This window comes from Pongo pygmaeus, chromosome 11 (genome assembly GCF_028885625.2).
Source record: "Pongo pygmaeus isolate AG05252 chromosome 11, NHGRI_mPonPyg2-v2.0_pri, whole genome shotgun sequence".
NCBI lineage: Eukaryota > Metazoa > Chordata > Mammalia > Primates > Hominidae > Pongo > Pongo pygmaeus.
Window position 1 is genome coordinate 33,601,903 of NC_072384.2, and position 27,469 is coordinate 33,629,371.

Sequence of the window (27,469 nt, forward strand, 5' to 3'; positions counted from 1 at the left end):
TTGGCCAAGTTACTTAATCTGCCTGGTCCTCAGTGTCTTCTGCAGTAGAATGAAGGATAATAGTACTTATTATTGTGAGGCTCAGTCGAGTAATCAGTGTACATAAGATACAGTGGTGTTCCTAGTAGATGCTCAGTCTGTTGGCTACCATCATTATTACTGCTGTTCTTCAGTGTACTCATCTTCCCTTTTCTCTCCTGTCTACTTCTACTTTAGAGCTCAACTCAAATCCCATTTTTCCAGTGGTTACTTAAGGTTTAAACTAAGTTGCTGCAACAAAGAGACCCAAAAATTCAGGGTTGAAATGAGACAGAGGATGGTTTCTCTGTCACATGATAATCCAGTAGTGAGCAGTCCAGACCAATAGAATGGCTCTTCTCTGCACTGACATTCAGGGCTCCACATTCTTCCCATTTTACTGGCTCATTGCATGTCCCATCTACTAGCCCATGGGAAGTGTATATGGCATTGGGCTGTTAATTGCCTTTGGTGAGCAAATTTTGGGTTCTAAGCATATTTAAGGCTCCCTCAAGGTGAATAATGTTCTGTGTGTCTCTTTGCTTCCCAGGAAGGTACTGAAATAATGACAAATGCTCTAATTTAGGTGCAGTATTTGTTGAGTGAGTCAATGTCAGAATTTTTCTGGTTTTTTAACAGCTTTATTGAGATAATTTACATACCACACATTTCACATATTTAAAGTGTTTGATTTAAGGCTTTTAGGGCCGAGTGTGGTGGCTCATGCCTGTAATCCCAGTACTTTGGAAGGCTGAGATGGGAGGATGGCTTGAGCTCAAGAGTGTGAGACCAGCCTGGGCAACGTAGCAAGACCTCATCTCTACAAAAAATCAAAATAATTAGTTCAATGTGGCTTTTAGTATATTCAGTTGTGCAACCACCACAATAGTCAGTGTTAGAACATTTTCATCACCTCAAAAAGAAACACCATATCACCTCTCCTCCCTTTCCTCAACCCTAAACAACCACGAATTCACTCTCTCTCTAGATTTGCCTGTAGGTTCTGAACATTTCATGTAAATGGAATCTCATAAGTGGCCTGTGTGACTGGTTGCTTTCATCTAGCATAATGTTTTCAAGGTTCACCTGTGAAGCATGGATTATCACCTTATTCCTTTTAATGGCTGAATAATATTCCATTTTATGGATATACCATATTTGGTCTGTTAATTGGATGATGGGTGTTTGTGCTGTTTCCAAATTTTGGCTGTTATGAATAAGGCTATTATGAATGTTTACATACACATTTTTGTGTAGTTTTGTTTTTATTCTTTCATAGTGTAAACCAAGGAGTAGAATTGTTGACTTGGATGATAAGTCTGTTTAACTTTTTAAGGACTGCTAGACTGTTTTCCAAAGCAGCTACACTATTTTATATTTCTACTAGTTGAGGGTTCTATTTTCTTTACATCCTTGTCAACACTTGTTATTGTCTGAATTTTTATTATAACTATTTTAGTTGATGTGAAGTCGTACCTCATTGTGCTTTTGATTTCCATTTCCCTGATGACTAATAATGATAAGCTCTGCCGACTTTTGTCAGTAGCAATTATTTAACCCCAGCTGTGTTCTTCCTATCATGTGTGTGCTCCTAGGTGTGTGGATAACCTTTTCCCTGGCTGACCATTTCTAGTAGCAGCACCGTGGGGCTTATCAGAATGGAGGGTTGGTGTATATATGATGTTGTGGCTGTGTGTATGTATAGCATTCTTATATAACTGTTTTTCATACCGAGAATCTCAGTCCTAGGTCCCCTTTTTAATACTAATTTACCAAAAAAAGGAAAAATCTTAATGCTGGCTTAACAGCTTAATTAGACAATCCTGCCATAAATTAAATAAACGACAGAGGGTATGACAAAAGGAGGTATGAAGAATCTGGAGTTATTTGGCTGAATTGTGATTTGAAATTTTGTGACATTATCTTGGCAGTGTGTTTTCATAGTCATCACAACTTTATTCTTTTTATACGTTAGTTCTATTCTTGAAAAGCTATACATAGAGAACCCGTATATATACACTGAATTTGATTTTCTTGTTGAGTTCCATTATGTCCATAGTATTTGTACACGGGCAGTACTGTAGCTTCTGGTTTTTATACAGCAAGTCCATGAGGCCCTTGGAGGTGCTTCTTCAAGAGGGAATAAGAATTTGTTAATTGTGTTCACTCTTGAAATTTCCCATGCAGAACATGAAGATGATGATGTGCATTTCAACAGTGTTGTGGAAATAATCTTGACTGAGAAGGCAAATGCCTCGTTGAACATGCAGAGTGCTTTGCATATGGAAGGTGCTAGTGGATTTTGTTTAATCCATGAATGAGGAAGGCACTTCATCTCACTAGGCCTTAGTGTTATGAATCAGGAAAAGTAGAGGGTTGAATGGTGTGGTTTCAGAAGTCCCTTGCAGCTCTAAAATTATTTTATGCAGTGATGATTCTATTTTCAACTTAGATTAAAAAACAAAACAAAAACCATATACAAACAAGTATTTTCGAAGATCCCAGTATATACCTCTGGTGGTCCATGAGTGAGTCTTGCCTGTTTCCCATGTCTTGACTTCTCAGTTGCTTTGCTGGGGAGGGAACTTCCTATTGCTGTGGGGCCGTGGTCCTGGAATTCATGTACATGACTCAATTACAGAAATCAAATTACTTTTTTTATGGCACAAAAGTAAAGCATTCCTAAATGAGTATTTGCCAAGCTGAGTGACTGGTGAGGTCATTTTCAGTGGGAGACTATATTCCATCATGGCTGGTTTCAATCTGATTTATTGCCATCCACTCCTGAAACCAAGCCAGCTGATGGAGGTGCTGGCAAGAGCTGTGTCTCCAAGCCCATTGTGGAGATTGAGTCGGTTCCCAGCCATGGCTGAGCAGCCAGGCCAGTGGCATGCTCATTTGGCTGCACTTTGCAGGGGCCATCTGATAAGCATGGCCACATGTTCATATCAGGTGTGCCAAGAGAAATGCTACCTTGTCTGACACAAAATAGAATTGCTGGAGACCTTTATCTTTTGAGAGAAAATATGTTTAGAGTGTCATTGCACTGAATGGAGCCCTTGCTCGTGAAGTTGATTATCTTAGGGTCAGCAAAACAACTGGGTAAGGAGATTGAATCAGTTTCCTGTAACTTCTTGGGGTCAGCAGATACTCATGTTCTTTGAGGTTTCTGAGAGTTTTTATAAACCTACTTTTTCTTCTATTTTTTTCTTTCCTTTTTTTAACCTTTAAAATGGCAATGGCGATGGATTTAGATGCCCTTAATCTATCAGATGCCTGTCCAGAACTAGATAAAAAGTTGATGGACCTGTGTTCTACAGGTTGTTAAAAAGAAGTGTCATTTCAAACAACACCTGTCGTCTTTGCTATATAGAATTAGTGTATGGAAAAGTGAGCCTTAATGAAGGCTCACTTCCTAGGATGGTCAGCCATTGCTGTGAAAGAACTGTCTTCTGTGTGAGCTTGCATGCAAACTCCTGTCTCTCTCTCTCTCTTGCATCCACTCTCCTCCATTCCACTTCCTCACTTTATCATCCTCGCCCAGGAACAGGTAGTTGAGATTCTTACACATGGTACCACCTTTAAGCATTGGCAGAAGTGAGATTAACCCCTGACTTCCAACCTCTTTGTTTTTGAGATTCTTTTTATAACCATATTTCCAGATCTCCTTTGTTCAGCAGTGAGGAGTGGTTATTAAAAACTTTAAGTTTGTAGTAATTGAATATTTTATGATGCCGCGTAGTTGATAGTTGGTGATACTTAAAAAGAAATGGACGATAGCGTCTTTATATACGTATAAATATTGATCCTAGGCAATTAGAAGATGCAAGTAGCCTTGTGTGACACCCAAGGCACCTAGCATCTGATTTATACAAGCAGTGGGACAGTTAACAAATGATTTATTAAGATTATCTCCAGGACGGGTGCAGTGGCTTATGCCTGTAATCCCAACACTTTGGGAGGCTGAGGTGGATGGATCGATTGAGGCCAGGAGTTCGAGACCAGCCTGGCCAACATGGCAAAACCACATTTCTACTAAAAATGCAAAAACTAACCAGTCACAATGGCACACACCTGTAGTTCCAGCTACTTGGGAGGCTGATGCAGGAGAATTGCTTGAACCTGGGGAGGCTGAGGTTGTGCCACTGCACTCCAACCTGGGTGACAGAGCCAGACTTTGTCTCAAAACAAAAAACAAAACAAAACAAAAAAACTCTCATACAACCATAAACCTCTCTTTTTTGAATACCAGTAAGATGTGACTGTCAGTAATTCACATGGGGGCTAGGCCATGTCCCTTCTCCCAGCATCAGGAATGACTTTTCTCCCACTATTGCAGCTTCCTGCTGTTTTCCTCAGCTATGTGGCATGTGCAGTCCAGAACCCAGACTTCTTGGGTCAGTGACTCCAAGTAAGACTCTCCCACTGCTTTTTATCTGTGGCACTTTCTTTCCTCTTCAGTTCTCTGGAACTTGGGCACTCCATTTCTTCATTGCATTTGTTCCTTCCATTATTAAACAAGATGGAGTCTCCAGTGTGCTGGGCATATATCCTGGGAGTACCGACGGGTAGAGGAGGCTTCGTTGCCGGGTACCTCATTCACTGTTGTGTGTGGTTTCCCTTCCTCCCACGTGTACCAGCCCCCAGAAGGCAGGGCTGAGTCTTACAAGGATGCAGTGTTGGCATTTCAGCACGTGGCAGGCAGCAGATGCCCAGTGAAGGTGGGCTGAATTAGGAGGTCAGTGCTGAGGATTTTAAAGGCTTTCCTTTTCAGACTGTCAGATGAGGTAAACATCTTCCTTTTTTCTAAAATGGGATAATGTATGTGATGTATCAAGGCAAGTTATCCTCCATCCATTTCTTTTCCTGTCCTGTATTACGCTATTTCTATTCTCACCGTTCCTTTGAGACCGCCGTACCAGCTTCTCCTGCCCTGACTCTCCCCTCTCCCCTTTTTCCTTCCTTGCTCTGAGGCCACAGACAGCAAGAAATACACACACACACACACACACACACACACACACACACACACACACATATCTGTCTGGTTTCATATTTCTTTGTCCCTTTCGCTTCTTAATATGTATGTGAAATGCTGTTGTTTCCCTCTGTACACATCTCTCTCGATATGTGTGTGTCTGTTGGGACTGTCAGGGAGAATCTGGCTCCACGCCTCACAGGAACACCCCCGCTGCGTGTATTTGTGACATCTTGTGCTGCTTCTGCTCCTGCAGTGGGTATGTTCCTCCTGAATCTTAAGCATTTTTGATGGCAGGAAAAGTGTTTGTTCACTTAGATTAAACCCATATTCGAACACCCACTACATTGTATGGGCACAAGTGACTGATAAAGCAACAGAATTTTTTTTTTAATTTATTAGTATTATACTTTAGGTTTTAGGGTACATCTGCGCAATGTGCAGGTTAGTTACATATGTATACATGTGCCACGCTGGTGCACTGCACCCACTAACTCGTCATCTAGCATTAGGTATATCTCCCAGTGCCATCCCTCCCCCCTCCCCCCACCCCACAACAGTCCCCAGAGTGTGATGATCCCCTTCCTGTGTCCATGTGTTCTCATTGTTCAATTCCCACCTATGAGTGAGAATATGCGGTGTTTGGTTTTTTGTTCTTGCGATAGTTTACTGAGAATGATGATTTCCAATTTCATCCATGTCCCTACAAAGGACATGAACTCATCATTTTTTATGGCTGCATAGTATTCCACGGTGTATATGTGCCACATTTTCTTAATCCAGTCTATCATTGTTGGACATTTGGGTTGGTTCCAAGTCCTTGCTATTGTGAATAGTGCCGCAATAAACATATGTGTGCATGTGTCTTTATAGCAGCATGATTTATAGTCCTTTGGGTATATACCCAGTAATGGGATGGCTGGGTCAAATGGAATTTCTAGTTCTAGATCCCTGAGGAATCGCCACACTGACTTCCACAAGGGTTGAACTAGTTTACAGTCCCACCAACAGTGTAAAAGTGTTCCTATTTCTCCACATCCTCTCCAGCACCTGTTGTTTCCTGACTTTTTAATGATTGCCATTCTAACTGGTGTGAGATGGTATCTCACTGTGGTTTTGATTTGCATTTCTCTGATGGCCAGTGATGGTGAGCATTGTTTCATGTTGTTTTTTGCTGCATAAATGTCTTCTTTTGAGAAGTATCTGTTCATGTTCTTCGCCCACTTTTTGATGGGGTTGTTTGTTTTTTTCTTGTAAATTTGTTTGAGTTCATTGTAGATTCTGGATATTAGCCCTTTGTCAGATGAGTAGGTTGCGAAAATTTTCTCCCATTTTGTAGGTTGCCTGTTCACTCTAATGGTAGTTTCTTTTGCTGTGCAGAAGCTCTTTAGTTTAATTAGATCCCATTTGTCAATTTTGGCTTTTGTTGCCATTGCTTTTGTTGTTTTAGACGTGACGTCCTTGCCCATGCCTATGTCCTGAATGGTAATGCCTAGGTTTTCTTCTAGGGTTTTTATGGTTTTAGGTCTAACATTTAAGTCTTTAATCCATCTTGAATTGATTTTTGTATAAGGTGTAAGGAAGGGATCCAGTTTCAGCTTTCTACATATGACTAGCCAGTTTCCCCAGCACCATTTATTAAATAGGGACTCCTTTCCCCATTGCTTGTTTTTCTCAGGTTTGTCAAAGATCAGATAGTTGTAGATACGTGGCATTATTTCTGACGGCTCTGTTCTGTTCCATTGATCTATATCTCTGTTTTGGTACCAGTACCATGCTGTTTTTGTTACTATAGCCTTGTATAGTTTGAAGTCAGGTAGTGTGATGCCTCCAGCTTTGTTCTTTTGGCTTAGGATTGACTTGGCGATGCGGGCTCTTTTTTGGTTCCATATGAACTTTGAAGTATTTTTTTCCAATTCTGTGAAGAAATCATTGGTAGCTTGATGGGGATGGCATTGAATCTGTAAATTACCTTGGGCAGTATGGCCATTTTCACGATATTGATTCTTCCTACCCATGAGCATGGAATGTTCTTCCATTTGTTTGTATCCTCTTTTATTTCCTTGAGCAGTGGTTTGTAGTTCTCCTTGAAGAGGTCCTTCATGTCCCTTGTAAGTTGGATTCCTAAGTATTTTATTCTCTTTGAAGCAATTGTGAATGGGAGTTCACTCATGATTTGGCTCTCTGTTTGTCTGTTATTGATGTATAAGAATGCTTGTGATTTTTGTACATTGATTTTGTATCCTGAGACTTTGCTGAAGTTGCTTATCAGCTTAAGGAGATTTTGGGCTGAGACGATGGGGTTTTCTAGATATACAATCATGTTGTCTGCAAACAGGGACAATTTGACTTCTTCTTTTCCTAATTGAATACCCTTGATTTCCTTCTCCTGCCTAATTGCCCTGGCCAGAACTTCCAACACTATGTTGAATAGGAGTGGTGAGAGAGGGAGGGCATCCCTGTCTTGTGCCAGTTTTCAAAGGGAATGCTTCCAGTTTTTGCCCATTCAGTATGATATTGGCTGTGGGTTTGTCATAGATAGCTCTTATTATTTTGAGATACGTCCCATCAATACCTAATTTATTGAGAGTTTTTAGCATGAAGCGTTGTTGAATTTTGTCAAAGGCCTTTTCTGCATCTATTGAGATAATCATGTGGTTTTTGTCTTTGGTTCTGTTTATATGCTGGATTACATTTATTGATTTGCGTATATTGAACCAGCCTTGCAGTGCAATCAAGCTAGAACTCAGGATTAAGAATCTCACTCAAAACCGCTCAACTACATGGAAACTGAACAACCTGCTCCTGAATGACTACTGGGTACATAACGACATGAAGGCAGAAATAAAGATGTTCTTTGAAACCAGCGAGAACCAAGACACAACATACCAGAATCTCTGGGATGCATTCAAAGCAGTGTGTAGAGGGAAATTTATAGCACTAAATGCCCACAAGAGAAAGCAGGAAAGATCCAAAATTGACACCCTAACATCACAATTAAAAGAACTAGAAAAGCAAGAGCAAACACATTCAAAAGCTAGCAGAAGGCAAGAAATAACTAAAATCCGAGCAGAACTGAAGGAAATAGAGACACAAAAAACCCTTCAAAAAATAAATGAATCCAGGAGCTGGTTTTTTGAAAGGATCAACAAAATTGATAGACCGTTAGCAAGATTAATAAAGAAGAAAGAGAGAAGAATCAAATAGATGCAATAAAAAATGATAAAGGGGATATCACCACCGATCCCACAGAAATACAAACTACCATCAGAGAATACTACAGACACCTCTACGCAAATAAACTAGAAAATCTAGAAGAAATGGATAAATTCCTCGACACATACACTCTGCCAAGACTAAACCAGGAAGAAGTTGAATCTCTGAATAGACCAATAACAGGAGCTGAAATTGTGGCAATAATCAATAGCTTACCAACCAAAAAAAGTCCAGGACCAGATGGATTCACAGCCAAATTCTACCAGAGGTACAAGGAGGAGCTGGTACCATTCCTTCTGAAACTATTCCAATCAATAGAAAAAGAGGGAATCCTCCCTAACTCATTTTATGAGGCCAGCATCATCCTGATACCAAAGATGGGCAGAGACACAACCAAAAAAGAGAATTTTAGACCAATATCCTTGATGAACACTGATGCAAAAATCCTCAATAAAATACTGGCAAACAGAAACCAGCAGCACATCAAAAAGCTTATCCACCATGATCAAGTGGGCTTCTTCCCTGGGAAGCAACAGAATTTTTACACCTGCGTAATCTGCCTTTTGTGTAGATACCTGGTTGCCAATGCCATAGGATCATACAGAGGTGAAGTTTTGGGGGAAAGATGTTGCAACCTGGGCTGGTGTAAGGGTAACGGATTAAACTGAATCCTAAACAGAGCTGAGCTTCATTGCTTACACTTAAAATTTTTATTTTCCCTTGCCCTTTCAACATGTAAAAAAAATGGCATGGGGAAAGCTTGGGATAAACAGCAGGCGGAGCATTCAAGTTACTTATCTTGGCAGGATCTTTCTCCTTTTTTCTTTTTATGCCCTCGCTTTTTATTTTATTTCAACTTGTATGACGTGGACTCTTTATAATAAAAGTTTGTTACATGAGTAAACTATGTGATGCTGAGGCTTGAGGTCCCATGGATACCGTCACCCAGGCTGTAAGCATAGTACCCACCTCCCTCTTTTGAAGAGAGCTTGTGTATAGTAAGCTCAGTTTCCTGTGGAAAGCAGTAACTTTACCCTTTTTTGGCTCAAAGTTTTGTTTCTTAACCAAACTTAGATGAGAGACATTTCCACAGGTAGGAAGGTCCTCCATGGACACAAACTAATAAAAATGTTTATAGAATTTTGGTCATTTGATAGAAACAAAATGAGGAGCCATCTTTTGAAAAGGAGCTGAAAGTCCTTATGAGCTGTGGTGTAATGGAAGGTCTTGGTCAGGTTATTCCCGGTCAGGTTTGGGAGCAGTTCTGCCCCATGCTGGGAAGGCTGGGACTCCCGGTTTCTCCCAGTCACAGATTCCCTCTACCTGAGAACCTTGAGCACTCTTAAGCCAATGCCTCTGGAAGCCCCTTATCTATTCAGACCCATCACTGTGTAACTAAATAAAGGAGAGAAAATTCATGTATAAGAACATGGAGTTGCAGCGGAGACTGTCGAATTAGCTGACAAACCACCAGTTTGAGGAAGAGGAAAAGCCCTGGCCTGGTGGGAGTCTCTGCTCAGTCTAGTTCTCCTTGAGCCCAGGAGTCAGGCCTGTTGGGCAGAGGGGAACATGCCTGTGTTTATTCAGTCAGATGGCACTTAGTGTCTGGAGATCCAGCTGGAAGACATAACCTTCCTATAGGTTCCTCATGTGCTAGGAGGGGAGATGGACTGCCATAAAGGAATAACGTGATCAGTCTCTACAGTAGGAGAGACATGAGCAGGAGGCCAGGGAAGCCCAGAGGAGGACAGGATTCCTAACAAAATCCTGACTAGGCTTGGGAAGGAAGAATTAAGGACTGTTGCTTTAGCTGAAGAAAGAGGAAGGGGTTTTAACTGGGCAAAGGAAGAGTGGTGGCCTGGAAGGACTGAGGAGAAGGACATTCCAGGAAGAGGAAGGCCTGCAGGGAGGCTTGAAAGAAGTCAGTCCAGCAGGCTTTGGCAGAAACGAGAGGCCTTGTTTTGGGAATCTCCTAGCATAGCAACAGGGGGGGTCTGTGCCTGATTCTGTAAATAATGTTTTATTGGAACACAGCCCATCCATTCGTTCAGCTGTTATCTGTGGCTGCTTTTTCATGACAACAGCAGAGTTGAGTAGTTGAGACAGAGACCTTGTGGCTCACAGAGCCTTAAATATTTACTCTCTGTTTCTTTACAAAAAAAGTTTGCTGACCCTTAACTTTATTCCTTGAAATTCTTGATGAATGGACCCACACTGAGCACTGGGGCTTTGCTTGCAAGCCTTCATGGACCTGTTAGTTTATTTTCTCATTCAATGAGCCTGCTTCACCCTGCCCTACCACACCACCATGTCAGTAGCCTCTAGTTGGCAGTGAATATTCCAGGAGTAGAATAGTATCTGTGGTGTAAAGGGGGTGGCATTTCCCCGCCAGGTACCCCCTAAAATGTCTGATTACCAACCCCAGGCTCTCATAGATTGTGCCTAATTTCGTGGAACCTCTGCTGCTGCTCATTTGCCTGGTCAAAACCCCCAATCATGCCAAGTAAACATTGACAAGCAAAATCAGAATTTAAAATAGTGATAGGAATAATGATCGTTGCAAAATACTATTCTATGGTGAGGCATTCCATTTGTTAGGGCTTCTTGAGCTGGCAGCTAGAAGGAGAGCCCCACCTCAAGTCTGTGTCTATTTCAAAAACACAGAATGCTTTTCCAGAAGTGTCTGTGCATTTGAAATGCTGCTTTTCCAGATATAGCAAGTGAAAGTTGTGTGGAATTATATAGCAAATGCCAACTTTTAAGCACCTGCTGTGGTCCGTGGTATCTGCCATTGGGCGTGCCAGGCCAGCCTCTTGATGGGTGTTGACTTAGTAAGAGCTGGATGAAGTAGAGGCAGAGTCATTCCCATTTTACAGATCATGCAACAGGGTCTCTGACAAGCCAAGTAACCTCCATTTTAACTACTAAGAGACCCATGAGAAAGAGGGTATTTATTTTTATGCTCTAGTTATTCTTAGCAGTTAGAGGGCTTGTTGAAATACTTGAATCAAGAGGTCAAGAATTTTGGTGACAGACTATCAAATAACTGGTTTTCAAGGGGCAGGTAAAATCCTCCTTAGCACTAACTTCTGTCTCAGTCCCAGCAGCCACTGAGTTATCATTTCAATACCTCTGTGAAATAATATTGCAGTTTGGAATCTAATTTCCGATTAATGCTTTCTTTAAAAAACTATCAGCAGTAAGTAATGATATTTTCCAGACATTTCTGGAAAATATAGTAGGTCTGAAAAGAGAAGCATATAGGTTTAGGGTTGTCCTGTTTTCCGACTAAAATGGTCATTCCTACATAACAGTGTGATCATAATCTTCCCCTCCATAACATTATTCCGCCATGTTCTTAGGGTAAAGATCAGCGTACTTATTGTGGCATTTGAAGCCTTTCCTGCTGCATCGCCTGTCTGGCCTGAGTACCTCACACTTCTTTCTGTTTGAGACCACCTCAGTTCCTTGAATGGCATCGTTAGATTGTCCCTTTGGCTGGCTCACTCCTACTTTGTCTTCACATCTCGGCTAAGATGTCACTGGATGCAGAAGGCCTTCTTGGAGCTTTGGAGAGTGGGTTAGGTATCTTGCCTTGCCCAGCCCTGCCATAATGCCTGTTATACTGTTGTTCCATTGTTCATTGTTCATTTATTTGTATGTTCTCCACCATTAGACCATAAGCTTCATTTAATTTTTTTTTAAATCGACATAATTACACATATTTATAGGGTACTTAGTGATATGATGTTGTGATACATAAAATGTACAGTGATCAGATCAGGGTAATTAGCATATTCATAATCTCAAACATTTCTCATTTCTTTATAGCTAGACAGGAGGAATAAGCTCTGGTGTTCTATAGCACTGTAGGATGACTCTAGTTCACAATAATACATGGTTTTAAATAGCTAGGAGGAGTATATTGAATGTTTCTATCAGAAAGAAATGACCTTTAGCTTCTCAAAGGCATTTGTTTTCGTTTTGACCCTACAGTTACAAGGAATAGGAACCCATTCAAGCTAGCTAATGTAAAAGGAGTTTATTGTGAGGAAGTATTTAAAACAATAAGGAGAACTTCATGGAAATCTAAGGACTGGGTCTGTAAGAAGCTGTATCCCATGGATGCAGGGCAGGAGTTCCTTAGGATGGTGTAGATACGTCTCATGGCTCTCTGTGCACCAGCTCTATTCACATCTCTCTGGCCTGTTGGCTTTCTCAGCTCATGCAGTTGTCTTCATGAGGTCTGTTCATGGCCCCCCCAGCTTGCCCACATAGCCTAGAATGTCCCTACCAGTGCTGGAGGACCCTCCTAATTACATGGCTTTATTTCCTGCTCCCTGCTTGTTTGGTTTCTTAGTTTCCCTATTGCAGATTTCTAAGCAAGCGCTCTGGTTGGCTTGGCTCACTTTTTTAAGCCGGGCCACACATGTTGTCATAGGTCTCTGGCCAGCCTGTAGGTGGGCTGTCCTCAGGTCAGTCATCACTCTGGACCAGTTAGATATATTGGAGCTGGAGGGGCTCCATGTATCAGAGCATGGCTGCCAACAGAGACCTTTCTTTTTTGGTTTCTCTCCCTACCTCTTGGCTTACAAGAATGTTAGGCTTGTGTTTTATAGATCTCATTGTATCCTTTGTTGTTTTTCATTCTTCACAGATATCATTAACGGAGCTCAAGAAAAATGTGTATTGCCTCCTATGGACGGCTACCCCCACTGTGAGGGAAAGATCAAGGTAAGGCAGAGGCGAGCAGGGTCATTTTCATCATCCCCAATCTGCACAAACACCCCTTCTTTTTCCCTTCCCTTCCTTTTCCTCCTCAGTGACACAAATGGGTGAGTGAGCCCTTGACATGAATCATTTATGGGGTGCCTCCATCCTGCCGGCTTTGTCTGTGGCTATGAAAACCCTGCTATGCCTATGTCAGCCATGTGGAGTTGGTCAACAATGGCTCTCACTGGTCAGCATGAGAGATCCTGGGCCATTTCAGGCACCTGCTGAGTCTTTGAAGCTGACTTCCCCGCTCTGTTTCCCAGCCTCCAGCAAGTGATCCTTGAAGGACCAATGACAAGGAACTGCTGTTATTTAGTGTCCAACTCCCTACCCTCTCAGTTCCCAGGCTCCTGCTCTGAAGCCTCCAGATTGTGGTTTAAGTGTCACATTTGTATTTGTGGTTGAGTACCCAGAGACACTTGGCTGCTCTTTTACTTGGCTGCTTTTTTTTTTTTTTAGAAATCCTATTTGTATGGCCTGCGCCTGGGGAGACCACTCCCTGCTCAGTAGTTTTCAGAGAACAGTGTCCATTCAGGGATGTAGTTAGGACAGTGGGACCGGCCCCAGAAGCATGGGTGGTATCCATGTGGGCCGTCCGTCAGAGAACAGTGTCCATTCAGGGATGTAGTTAGGACAGTGGGACCAGCCCCAGAAGCATTTGGGTGGTATCCATGTGGGCTGTCCGTCAATGCTCATGCATGCCCTCCTTCACACACTGTATTTCAGGTACCATTCTGTGGGCTGTTGGAACTGGAGTTCCTGGAGGGGGTGTAGATATCAGAGTCCCATTAGGCACTTGATCTTGATAAAAATCCCTAAGCCACTGCCTCTCCTGGGCTTTATTGCCTGCTGTACCACGACCTTACTCTCCACTCTAAGCGCTTCTGCTGAGGCCTAATGTAAGCCAGTGTCTTCCTGTTAATCATCCAAGGAGGTGAGCTGCGCACCTGGCTATCTTGACCTCAGCTCAGTGACTCCGTCACTCAGTTCTTTAGGCCACAGCTTGAGCCATTCACTCCGTCTTCACCGTTCTATCCTCGCCTTCCCTGTCAGCAGATGTGGAGGTCCTGTGAATGGGCTGCTCAGAGATGTTCTTCTTGTTTCAGTGGATGAAAGACATGTGGCGTTCAGATCCCTGCTACGCAGACTATGGAGTGGATGGATCCACCTGCTCTTTTTTTATTTACCTCAGTGAGGTGAGTAGCTTTCTGTGGCTCCTGGGGGTAGATGTGACTGATTGGACTGTTCTGTAGCTGAGTCTGAAATTTGAAAAGCTTGAAAACGTGTGGTATTTTTATATGGAGGACCTATGGTTCAGTCCTTCATTACTCTCCCTACCTCCCCAGGAAAAATAAGCGGAGTTAGTTAGCTATTTCCTTTTTTTCTAGCTTTTCTTTAAATTGTAGTAAAATAGACATGAGATTTGCCATCTTAACTGTTTTCAAATGTGTATAGTTCAGTGGCATTAAGTATATTCACATTATTGTGCAACCATCACCACTGTCCCTCTCTAGAATTCCTTTTATCTTGCAAAACTGAACCTCTAGACTCATTAAACACTAACTCCCCCTTAAGACCCTGCTTTCAGTTATTTTGGAAATATACCCAGAAGTGAAATTGATGGATCATATGGTAACTGTATTTTTAATTTTGGGGGGAATTGCCTTACCATTTTGTAAGGCAGCTGCCCCATTTTATACCAACAGTGTGCAAGCATTTTAATATCTTCATATTCTCACCTACACTTGTTATTTTCTGGTTTTGTTTTTTGAATAATACAAATTATTTAGAGAAAGGAGGATCATTCAGCTTGGGTAGGTATAAAGAGAGTCAATATCAGGAAATCTGGGTTTGTCGAGAAGAGATGCCATATGATCTGAATCTTGAGAAAAAAAAAATGTTAGAAGTAAGTTAGGTAAATGAAAGACAAAAGTGTATTCAAGGCAGAGAAAAAACATAGGGAAAGTTATGGTATCAGTTGCACAGTGGGAGTGGTGGGACAATGGACATAGGCAGGGGCTACCACTTGGGAAGTATGGAATACTCTACCAAAACCTGGGAATGTGGGTAGACCTTCTGGTTGCCGATAGGCTTTATCTTCAGGTCCTCTATGCCATCAACATACTCATCCATGCTGTGGTGGAATTCAATGTAGCTGAAGCTCCTGCTCTCTGTGTAGCTATTTTTGGAATTCTCCCAGTGACACTTGAGTATATTGGGGGCATTCTGGGTCCATACATATGCATGTCTATAGCAGTCATCCCAGCTGTCATTAGCACGTGTATGCTCAATTTGGTAACCTGAGATTTAGATGAACATGTGAGAGCTCTTATCTTTTAGAGCACTTCTTTTGCTCTCATGAGGACATCACATCTGTACTCTTGAACGTGGGTAGTGATGTTTTATGAATTCCCTCCAGTAGATGTTCTTCCTGTGTACAAGCAGCCTGCATAGGATCAAAGCAGGGCCAAGAGCAGGCTCCAGATCTTTAGAGAGGTTGCCATCTCAGTCACCAGGGCCACCCTATTCAGATTCAGCGTTTGAGTCACTGCTTGTAGTAGGGATCAGTGTGTGGATCTGAATAGCAGAGCCTATGTCCTCCTCCTCCTTTTAAAGACCAGGAAGCATTTACTGGTTTATTATAACAGAAACAACTCAGAAACAGCCAGAGGGAAGAGATGCGTAAGGCTAGGTTTGCGAGGGAAGTAACTAAAAGTTAGTTACATTTACCTTCCTTTTTTCCCCTAAATCTGAGCGTCATTTTCATTTGTACCCTTGAATTTAAATAGCAGCTTCTGTAATTTTTTTTTTAATGGTTGCAGAGAACTTTATGGGCCACTTGAATTTTTTACAGACTTTAAGGATATACATTTCACCTAGAACCTCTTGGGAATCAAAACCAGCTGGCTTCCCCTTTATGGACTGGGGGAGGAAGGGGTTGGAGCAGGGTAGGCAGCTTTGGGGTCTTGTGAAACAGGTTCTGGCCAATTTTGAGGTCATGCCTCCACAGACCCTCTGCTGCCCTTTCTTTTTATTCTGTCCCCTGTTTTTGTTTGCTGTTGCTGTTGTTATTTGACCAATAATAACAGCTGGTGATACCATGCAGGAAGGAGAATACCTTCATTTTTGAGGCTAAATAAAATATTCTTGCCATAGTTTTCCTTTTGTGGGATTCAGATGCCTCTCCTTTCTTTGCCATAGGGTGATGGGGATAGAGGCCAAACAGTATTGCTAATAGAGCATGTGGCCCTGATTCTGTGGGATTTGCCCCTCTCTCAGACTATTACTTCTTTGCCTGGGTACATTCAAGTTACACTTTTTGGGGGGTCCAACCAGGCTCCATGATTTTTTGGGGGAAGGGGGACAAGGTTGTTCCATTGCCATCATGAAAACCCCAGAGCTAACAATAGTTAAAATACCTCTTGGAAATGAACAGCTCTGAGAGTTGGGTGTGTGAGGCTCCTCATTAGCAGGCTGCTGGCAAATTGACTTGGTAGCATTTATTTGAGTTTCTGGCTTCGGGCTTGGGTGGCCTGTGGCCTGCCTTCTCATTTCCTTCTCCAGAGGAGTAAAGCCTGGGGCCACGTGTGAACCTTCACTCTAGTTGAAAAGTCAATTAGAAGTACCTCTCCTGCCCTGAGGAAAAGGTTCCTCATTTAGTTTAATTTTCAAAAGTTTTATTCCCCTTTCTACTTGAAAGAATTTAGCCAGAGTCTGACCAGGCTCCATGATTGACAAGCTGGGCTAATTTCATGCCTTCCTAAGCCTTTGCATGTTGGGGTATGCTGCTGAGGCAGAGGATTTTACATTCCCATACTTCCATCTCCTTGGAAGGCATGGAGAGTGATCCAAATGGAAGAGACTGCAGTTATTTGTGACTTCTTTCCCTCCCTTTGTCACACCTCACCCCTGCTCCCAGTGAAGTATATGGCTAAGCTGAGAGAAAAGTGAGGTTCTGGGGAAGGGAAGTAGAGAGGAATACGGGATGAAGAGACATGATGGATCACATAACACTTGCTATCTGAGGCGGAGTATTTCATTTTGGAACCAGCAACTATGTTTTCTCTTCCTGAGGTGTGAAATACGCTTCATTAGCCCATTCCACACTCTTCTTATGCAGATGATCAGGTGGTCTTTTTGTTGCTTGGCTGAATTCTGTTCAGTGAGCGGTTATTGAATTCATTGTCAACGGTTAATGAAAACACATTTTCTTGACACCACGTTATGTGTTAATCATTGTAAAAGCAACAGGAAGAAAGGATGCAGGTAACTGAACCAGGAGAATGGGTGGAGATAACTAGGGACCTCTTCTTAAAAGTTTTAATCTGAATATAACCCTGAACCTCAGGGCTTTTCTGTGTTATCATAGCATTGTAATAAGTACCCTGTGAGAGTTAAAGGAGAATTTCACCAATATGGTCCCTTCAATAGGAATACTATCTTAGAGTCTTACACCTGACGTCAGCTTCTGTTTCTGCTGCTTTCTTAGCTCTATGAGGTCACTTAACCTTTTGTGCCTAGGATTCTTCCTTTATAAAATAATAGGAATGTACTTAGAGTACAACCCGGCAGATAAAAGACACTCAATAAGCATAACTGACACTTCCGTGGTTTTAAACGTTGTGATCTTTTTGAGAATAATTGTGGGATGTCACTTAGCCTTGGACATTATAAGTGGGAACATTGTTCCATTTTAGAATTAGAATCAATTTCTGGTTCTCATTTACCAGTGTAATGCAATTTTAGATCCTTTGACTTCTGGTAATATAGAAATTCAGCTGTTTCCCTTAATGCCTATTTTTAAATTGACAATGTTTGTATGTATTCATGGTATACAACTTGGTGTTTTGATATGGGTCTGCATTATGGAATGGCCAAATCAAGCTAATTAACATGTGCATTACTTCACATACATATTTATTTGTGGTGAGAGTATTTCCCCTTGATTGGTCATTTCTGGACATGATACTTGTGTTTGCACTGGAATTAGCTGCACGTATGGACCCAGTGCACCCTACCATTGTTAATGCGAGATTAGTAGAGATGTTTTGTAAAACCGATTAATTCCTTTTTAGTATTTTTAAAATCCTGGACAATATCTGTGGCTTTGTAGGAGCTGTTGGTTCACTTGTGTGGTTTTATTCTCTCTTGCTGTCTTGAAACTTTCCTTATTCTGTTATTTAAGTAAACTCTGAAACCTGCGTTTTTATTTCCTGTATCATCTAGGTTTCTCTTGCAACTGGGGAGATGATTGAGAGAGATATCTTCATTTGAGTTGTTAATGTGATCAACACATGCACCAGTGACTTTTATTCTATTCCTAATCCTTATTGAAAGAGCCAATTCTTGTTTTGATCTATGTTTAACATCAGAGCTTTGACAGATGCCAAGAGGACATGAAGTAAAATGTCTCTTGTATAGTCAGTCACTAGTTGAATTGGAGCATTTAGGTTCAGACCCATCTTAAGAGATGGTACTCTTCCTTCATTTTTCTTTCTTAGGATTGTCTCAGTGCACCAGCTTCCACTGAGTTATGGGATTAGAAACTTCTGTTAGTACTTTCACCCTCACCAACTTGTAGTCTATGGATCTTTTTTGGTTAAATCCCAGGAAGCAAAGCCATCAGTATTTTTCCTTAAAATACCCCCACAGCTGTTTGTTATATGTCTGACGCTGTACTAGAGATGGTAAAGATAAAAGCTGAGTGGTTGCCTTTCTTTAGAGGTGGGACTTTGGGGCAGACAAGAGAAGAATGAAAGACTATTGATGCGCCACTGTACCAGACACCTCAAATACAGAACAACCCCATTTTATTTAAGTGACTTCAGCATCTGAGGATTTTAATATCCACGGGGGTCTTGAAACCAGTCCCCAACAGATACTGTGGGTCAGCTATACACAATCTTATTTAAACCTCTTGCCAACTCTAAAGAGTAATGGAGAGCCAACTCATAGATAGCTCAGAGAGGTCAAGTCGCTTATCTCCAAAGTCCTGCAGTTTTCGTTCCTGCTGTCTCCTTTATGATGAAGGAAAACTGATCTTAGGTAGCTGACTTGCAGCCATTGACTTTGCATTCAGTTGTATGGTTAAATCCACTTGTGATGGGAAAATGGCTCTAATTTAGCTAACTTCAATGAATAGATCTTCATTGCTAGTTTTCTAATACTCCATCATTGCTAGTTTTCTAATACTCCATAATTTCGATACCCTCCGCCTCCAAAAAACCACAAACTCTCTTGCTGCCATAACTCATGAAAACCAGATGTCAGCCATTCCAAGTGGTAGGAATGAGCAAATGATTCATTAGGCAGCCTTATATTTCCAGAACATCAGGCAGTTCATTTTCTGTATCTGTTTTTGTGAGCCATGTAACTACTCCCATTACAGAGACAGGGCCCTATAAAGTAATTACTCTGAATGTCATTGTTTCAGGTATATTAACTTAACCGTCTGCAGAGCCTTTTACTGCTATCAGCTTTTACAAAATTTAGAATGAATTTCTTCATCTCTGTTGATATTATGTTGATAGATGATACTGATATATTTGACACTGACACTTTTTTTTCTTTTTAAACAGTTGTTACAGAACCTAGGAAACATCATACCTTTCCAGAGTTCCTAATTTGTTTGTGCTTTTCTTGTATGCACTTCTGTTGCCATTGCAAGTAGAGTTGCTCTGAAATAATCAAATTGCCCAGTGATTGATTGCTAGATCTTAGGATGTGTGCAAGCTATTGCTTCAAATGCCAATTTGGACTAGATGCATGAGAGTGTGTCTATGACTCTTTCACAAAGGAGCAAAAGAAGCAGTTTCTTGCCTTACTTGTCAATCTAGTTCTTATATTTCATAAACAACTGACGTAAAGGTCTTTGCTTCTTTCTGTTCTCCCTTGGCAGTATGTAAAACTAATATTGGCTGAGCATGTAATTAACCTTGAGTTTAAATTCAGCATACTTAATCCCTTGATTAATGCTAAAATTAATGCCCAACAGTAAAGGTTGAAAGCTTAAATGTTTGTGAATGTGAGCATGAAATGAAATCCTAATAACCAGTACAATGATTTGGATTTATGAGCTGTGTTGGCTGCTAAAGATAAGTTGGAAATGGTGTTGCACAGACTAATTTGTCAAAGTGGGCAGTGATAAAGAATAGACTGCTTAGGTTGCAGGACAAAACCTGAATGAAAAAACAACTAACATTTTGGGGTGGGTCAGGGAGTACTTTAAAAATATCACCAGATTGTTGCCCGAGAATACCAACACACACCCTTCAAATGTTCAGCCATTTGAAATGGGAAATTCCTTTTCCTCAAGATAATATTTCTGGGCAGTAAAGGAGGTGGCAGAGATTATGATCATGTTCTTTTCACCTTCTCTGTTCAGCCTTTATTGGTATCTTTTTCATATATATATATTTGTTGCTGTTACTACCTGAGTTCTAAGACATCCTTAGTAAAAGAATTTTTTTAAAAAAAAATCCTGAGTTTACAGAACAGTATTTGTTAGTCAGCCTAACTGATCTCTCAGTTTCTCCCTTTAGCCCCTCACCCACTAAAGTTCTTAGCAACACTTCCTGTTTTTGAATGTTATATACCACAACATTTATATTTAGACTTCTTGTTCTGGCCTCCACTCTACAAAAATCAGAAGGGCAAAGGACAAGACTTGCCAAAACCCAAACCAACACTTCTTTGACTGCTTCTTGGAACACATGTGGCAGGATGGGGCTTCAATGCTGTCATCTCCAATTTGTTTTTTATACACATTTAAATATTGTCTCATGTAATTTCTATTGTGTGACCCTAAAAATACTTTTAAAATTGTGTTTTAAACTTTTTAATATGCAGAATTTCCAGCATGTACTACAAAAGAGTATAACAAACTCCTGTGTGCCCATGATCCATATTCAACAATGTCAATTCATAGCCAGTCTCATTTCATTTATAACCTCCTCTGTTTCATTATTTTAGGACAAATCTCAAGCATCGTATCATCTGTTTCAATGTGTATCTCTAAAAGAGACTTCTAAAACATACTGTACAACTATTCTCATTATAACTGCTAATACTATTTCACACCTGAAAATTAACCTAATTCCTTCACATCAGATTAGTATTCACATTTTCAGGCCATTGTATAAATTAAAGTTTATTTATTTGAACTGGGTTTCCAGTACGGACCCTAAATTGCAATTGTTGATGTCTCCTAAATCTCTCTTCATTTTAGGTTCTCTTCCATCTCTTATTTTTCCTCCTTCTAATTTTTTGTTAGAGAAACTGCTTCATTGCCTTAGAGTTTGTCTTACTCTGAATTTTGGTTACAGCCCATGTTGTTACATAACCTGGCTCTTTGCCCCCTTGTATTTCCAGTAAAGTGATAGCTAGCTCTGAGGTTTGATCAGAATAGTGCCTAATATTGTTTGTGCAAGTTATTTCATGGATAATGGTATTATATACTTGAGTTGGGAGGCACATAATGCCTGATTTCTCTTTCTCTCTCTCTCTCTCTTTTTTTTTTTTTTTTTTGATGTTAGCAATCATTGATCAGTGCCCAGGTTCATTAATTCATTAAAGGTACCTTCTTAATATATCAGGAATACTTCTGTGCAGAGACGTGACTCTTCATCAGGTATGTGATCACCCTAAGAGGAAATTCATAGAAGAAACCATTTATTTCCCAGTTCATTTCCTAGAACTTCCAGCTTTTCTTCTTTTTGCTTGCTTGTTTTTGTTTTTTATTATCATTATGTAGTAATGGATTAAAACATTTGAGCAATCCATTGCAGTTATTTTCTTACTGATTGTCAAGTTGCCCCGCTTTGGCCAGTGAGGACCTATTCATACTGCTTTCTCAGACCTTTTGACATGACCATGGTAGTTTGTAATAGTTTTCTTGTTCTGTGGTATGCCAAGATCTTCCAGATTCATCTCATACAGTTCCTGCCCTAGGCCTGGAACCAGCATCTCTAAGAACCACCTTGCTCCCCTGGCCTGCATACCACCCCAGTTTCACTTAGAAATAATGCTTAGGGGCCACAACCTGAGTGCCAGCAGCATTAATTGCTATTGATTTTTTTCTGGCTGCTGGAGATTTAACAATGAATAAACACTCCTCATTATGGTTGTGTTATGGAAGGAGAGATAGCTAGCAACATCAAAAAAGTAAGACGTATCATCTAAATTGTAGTACGTGCCTGGGGAGAATTACTAAAGAGAGGGCAAGAAGTACTTATGAGAAGTGATGGTGTCAGTTTTGGATAGAGTGGTCAGGATAGGCCCTACTGAGAAGGTGAGAAAATGATGTTGGACCATATTTGAAGAAAGTGAGGGAGTAAGAAGTGCAGATATCTGACAGGTGTTTAGCAGGCAGTGGGAAGAGAAGTGCAGTCACCCTGGGGTGACCATTAACACCTAACGTTAACAACAAGTACAAGGAAAGTCATTTCCACAGAGAGTTTTGTCTGTTTTGTTCTCACGTACAATGATGTCTGGCACATGTGTTTATTGAATGAATGATTCTATCTGAAGCATTTTTTAAAATTGACAATAGTTTTTTGTTTTGAGTGGGTAACTTCTAGCTCTAACCCTTCCAATCTTAAAAAAAAGTCGTAAACTTTGTAACATTAAAATCTGCTAAGACATTTGAGTTGAGATATGAAGCAGGGGTGTTTTGAGCACTGATTAACACATTTAATATACAGTAGTCCTCTCTTATCCATGGGGGATATATTTTAAGACTCAGTGGTACCTGAAACTGAGGGTGTTACCGAACCCTCTATATACTATACTTTTTCCTTCTTCACAATGTTATGGCTTCTCTTTGGCATATCTGAATTGCCAGCATCATTACTCTTGAGCTTTGGGGCTGCTATTAAGCAAAATAAGGGTTTATTGAACACAGGCACTGAGATACTGAGACAGTTGATCTGGTAACATAAAGGCTACTAAGTGACTAATGTGAGTGGGTTGTGTCTATATCATGGATCCCCTGGACAGAGGAGCCGTTCCAGCCCTGGGCATGATGGAGCAGGAATCACAAGGTTTCATCATGCTACTAAGAGCATTGCGCAATTCAAAACTTTTGAATTGTTTATTTCTGGAATTTTTTATTTAATATTTAATATTTTCAGACTGCGGTTGACTGTGGGTAGCTGAAATATCAGAAAGTGAAACCGTGGATAAGAGGGGACTACTGTAATGCTCTGTAATATTATGAGAGCATACAAGGGCTGAGATTAGACTGTTAGAATGGAATGAGCCAATTGTATTAGAAGGCACAGCTTTCTTGCCCATTTTTTATTTTCATTGTCACTTACCATAATTGCACATTAAACACAAAAAAAGAGCTATATCATTGTTGTCTAAAATGTGACTACCTCTTAAAATTGAGTTTAGTTGTCAAAATGTCCTCATGTGGATAGAGACCAGTTGGGACCAGTTTTGCCAGCATCCAGTGGGAGCTGTGCCTAGTGAGAGTTGCTATAGAAAGTATCTCTATGCATTATCTCTTTGGTTGGCTACAGTGGAATTTATTTGCTGCTTCTCGTGTGTAAGGGAGAATTGGCCTTTCTCCTCTTAGAGCAATTTGGGATGGATTATTGAAAGTGTCTCATCCTCTTGTTAGAACCCCACTGGTTTTGTGGCACACTGAACACTTACTACAACATCACCTTAAATTCTGCACCCCCCTCACCCCTGATATGCTGAGCAGAACTCTCATGGATCACTCTGGCCCTGCACTCTGTGTCTTGCAGGTAGCCAGTTCTGTACTTTGTGTTAATAATATTCCTGCCTGTCTTGTCAGGAGGCAGCAGTACAGTGTTAGAGGAAACACACAAGACCTGATTCCCTGTCTGGATCCCACCACTTCCCTATGTGGCTTTGAGCTTTCCCTTGAGTTCAGTCTGGTTTCTCCTCATTGAGGTCAAGATAAGCCTGCTTTGCCTCCCTCAGTGTATTGTTGAAAGGTTCCAATAAAATGAAAACAGTTAAGCGCCGCATAAGTGGAAAAGAGTATCATTATCATGAGTCTCTTTAGTGCCCAAGTTATGCTTTTTGATTTATTCATTCACTACTTAACAAATACTAATTGGACATTGCCTGTGTGCCAGGTACTGCTTTCAGGACTGGGGATAGAGTGAGAACCAGACAGAGAGGTTTCTGTCCTCAGGGAGCTTACATGCCGATGGGGCAGCAAACGATAAAATCAGTATATAAAAGAATTGCCTCAAGGGATGAATACTCTGAGGAAAAATAAACTAGGGAGGATGCAGAGTGGCCAGGTCAGTGGGTCAGGGAAGGCTTCTGTAAGGAGAAGTTTGAGCATAGTGTGGAAGGAAGTAAGGGAGTGAGGCATGGAACACTCTAGAAGGAAGAGGGTTTCAAGTAGAAAGAAGAGCAAATGCAGATGCCCTGAGCTATAGGATTACCAGATAAAATACGTTACAGCCAATGAAGTTTGAATTTCAGGTAAACAATGAATTTTTTCAAGTATAAGTATGTGACAAATGCTGTGTGGGACATACTTATACTAAAACAAAAACTGTTGTTTGTCTACGGTTAAAATGTAATTGAGTGCCCCGTTTCTTTTCCCTAAATCTGGCAACCCCACTGAGATAAGAATGAACTTGCATGTTCTTGGGACTTGCAAGGAGGTTGGCTTATGTAGGGCAGGGTAAAAGAGACAAACAGCGTAAGAGTTGAAGTCAGATTCTATAAGATCTTGGTATAAATTCTGGGTTTTATTCTGAGAGCAAGGAGAAGCCGTTGCAGCATTTGAGTATGTGTAGAATGTGATCCAATTTTGGCATTTCGTTTGCTCTTGCTACATAGAACAAATGGTAGGAGCAGGAGTTGGAAGCAGAATTGTTGCTACATTCATTAACCGTACAGTACTGCCACGCAGTGGGAGTATAATCACTTTAAAGGATTTCATACAGAAGACCTAGGCGATGATACTCCAATATTGAAGACTGGACTGTGCTTTTGGGACTGTAGGAACCAAAAGTTTAGCCAATGTGCTTCAAATAGTGATTGAGCGTACCAGCTCTGGGGCAAGACAGGTGGCATTTCCATCTGTAGCTGTGTCTAGTCTGTACTTCGGCGTCTTCATCTAGCATGATAATTAGCCTTTCTCAAGAGGTTATTTGAAAAGACCAAATGAGATGACGTGTGTAAAGGGCTTATCCTCATGCTTGGCTCCTAGTACATCGCAACTTTTATTCTTTGTCTCTCCCAGCCCACTCCCCCTACACAGCTCTTCAGATAAGGAATCGGACCAAAATATTAATCAACTCAGGTGTTGGTGCAGAGAACTAGTCTAGAGAGTTCTCTAGAACTAGAAAGTTTCTAGAACTAAAAGAACCACTTACCACTTACATGAGTAGACATCCTTTACCATCTGCATTTTATCATTAAAACTTTAGAAAGTAGAGGAATTGGGAGTTGGCATGTGGTAGAGAGAAGTGCAGGGGGCTTACTTTTTTTTAGCGTATCCCGTAATGAGTAACTTCATTTGATGTCATCAGTATAACAAATGTGTATATGTTTATGTATGCATGTATATATAAGCGTAATCAGTGTGTCAAATGAATATTTAGATATATAGTCAACTGTATTCATTTGATATATGACCAACTAGCCTAACAGGATGACATAAATTCTATCTTTCAGATCTTATAGGATAATAAAATTAAGTGGGTTACCTGATCCAACTCTAAAGTAGATGAGAAAACTTGAAAGCCAAATGGTTTAAAATTACATGCTTGGTTATTTGCAGAGTTGGGCATAGAGTCCATTTTGACTGATCCCAGATTCAGTCATCTTTCCCCACTGAAATAGGTCTCTTATCCCTCACTAAGCTTGGCCTAAAGGTAATTCTAGTGTATCCTGGTCAGGGAGGCAACAAATTTCAGTTGTCACTCAGCCCTGCCACTCACTAGAGAAGTTATACTGGCAAATTCACATTAAGCCTTGACTTCATCCCATGTAACATGTTGATAGTACCCGTGTTATAAGGCCCTATGGGGAATTAAATCGTGTAGTGTGTGTGTGTATGTGTGTGTGTGTATGTGTGTGTCACGGAGCCCAACATATTCTAAGCCTTCATACATGATGGTATGCTTATATAACTCCTTTAAAAATTATTCTCTTAATGTTCATTGTGAAATGTATAATATGTAGATTAGCAAAAAGAAAATGAAAAGCCCCCAGAACACCATCATCCAGAGACGATCTCAGACTTCTCGTATGCATTTTTCTCATTTAGTTTTGATTATACTTAAATCATCTGAAAAATACAGCATGAAATCCTGTGTGTTGGTGACCCATTAGAACAGAACACTTCACATTAATCATGAAAGAAAAAGCCATAACAAAGACTAATCATTATTCTTTCAAAAGAATAGAACATTACTACTAAGAGTTTTGCCATATTATATCTAACAACATGCATATATACATTGGATCTATTAGTTTTCAGAGTAGCTTTATTACTTTTTCTTTCTGTCTTTAAACTCCAACTTGAGCGTCTATGTATCTGCCAGCAACTTTTTTCCCCTTAATATAATGAATTGGCCATCCTACAGACCTTAGAAATAAGTCTGACCAGATTAGACTTCTAGGGACTCAGAGAATGCTTTGATTCACAATGTTCATGTTTAAGCTGCAAAACCCTTTTTGTTCAAAGAAGTTTAGATCACTGTGAGGAGGAATGTCAAAAAAAAAAAATTGTTGTATTTTATATCTCCTTGTTCAAGAAAAGTGATTTTATAGGGTCCTTTCCATGGAATGTGCATTGATGTTCTAAAGTTTTAGCCTGGCTGGTCTTTGTTTTTGTTGCCTCTTCATTTTGTGGCCTGAGGCTAGTGAGAAAGATTAGTTCATGTCAGAGTTTGCTTTCCAGTTGAAGGTTACTGGGGAGGAATGCTTCTCCTCAATCGATTGTTGTGTGCGTGTTGCCGTGAGCTCAGACGCTTTTAATTTCTTAGATTTATGGTAGTAAATTGTAGGCTACTTTTAGGACTGTCCAGTCCCTTCCCTGGCAGAGGGCTTGAGGGAGGTCTTTCCCAGGCCGTAAAAGCTGGGTAGAGGTGGGGTTGACGGCAGGAGGTGGTGGGGGGGAGGCAGGGTACCCAGTGTGTCTCCATACTGAGGGGAAATATAAAATCATGTCCCAGGAAGAGCGTACCAGGAGTCACAGTTGAGAAAGTGTGAAGGAAGGTGGTCATAGACAGCTGTAGGACGCTAGGGCTCTGAGAGCCAAGAGTGGAAGAGCTACTGAGAATGACTTGAAATAGAACCATTTTCAGGTCAAGAAGGTGGTGGGGCTCACCTTGGGGTCCAGCTTTATTGGTAACATCCTCTGCTGGTGGGTTAAGCTTGTTAAAGGACCCTGGACAGATCAAAAGAAAACAAAGTTAAGGATTAGGAGGTTGTTACTAGCCTTCAGCAAGATTTTCCCTGAATGTTATTAATGGTGTTCTT

The 27,469-nt window shown here is 40.8% G+C and overlaps 1 protein-coding gene and 1 pseudogene across 8 annotated transcripts in view; one reads left to right on the forward strand and one right to left on the reverse strand.

Annotated features, from left to right (window-relative positions):
• Window positions 1-27,469, forward strand: part of MGAT5 (alpha-1,6-mannosylglycoprotein 6-beta-N-acetylglucosaminyltransferase) — a 339,082-nt gene that overhangs the window by 190,483 nt on the left and 121,130 nt on the right. For all 8 annotated transcript variants that reach the window (XM_054478910.2, XM_063647391.1, XM_063647390.1 and 5 more), the window contains 2 exons: window positions 12,870-12,946; window positions 14,092-14,181. In XM_054478910.2, the coding sequence (XP_054334885.1) occupies window positions 12,870-12,946; window positions 14,092-14,181 (167 nt within the window). The remainder of the gene's footprint in view (window positions 1-12,869; window positions 12,947-14,091; window positions 14,182-27,469) is intronic.
• Window positions 15,005-15,489, reverse strand: LOC129031153 (epididymal secretory protein E3-beta-like; annotated as a pseudogene).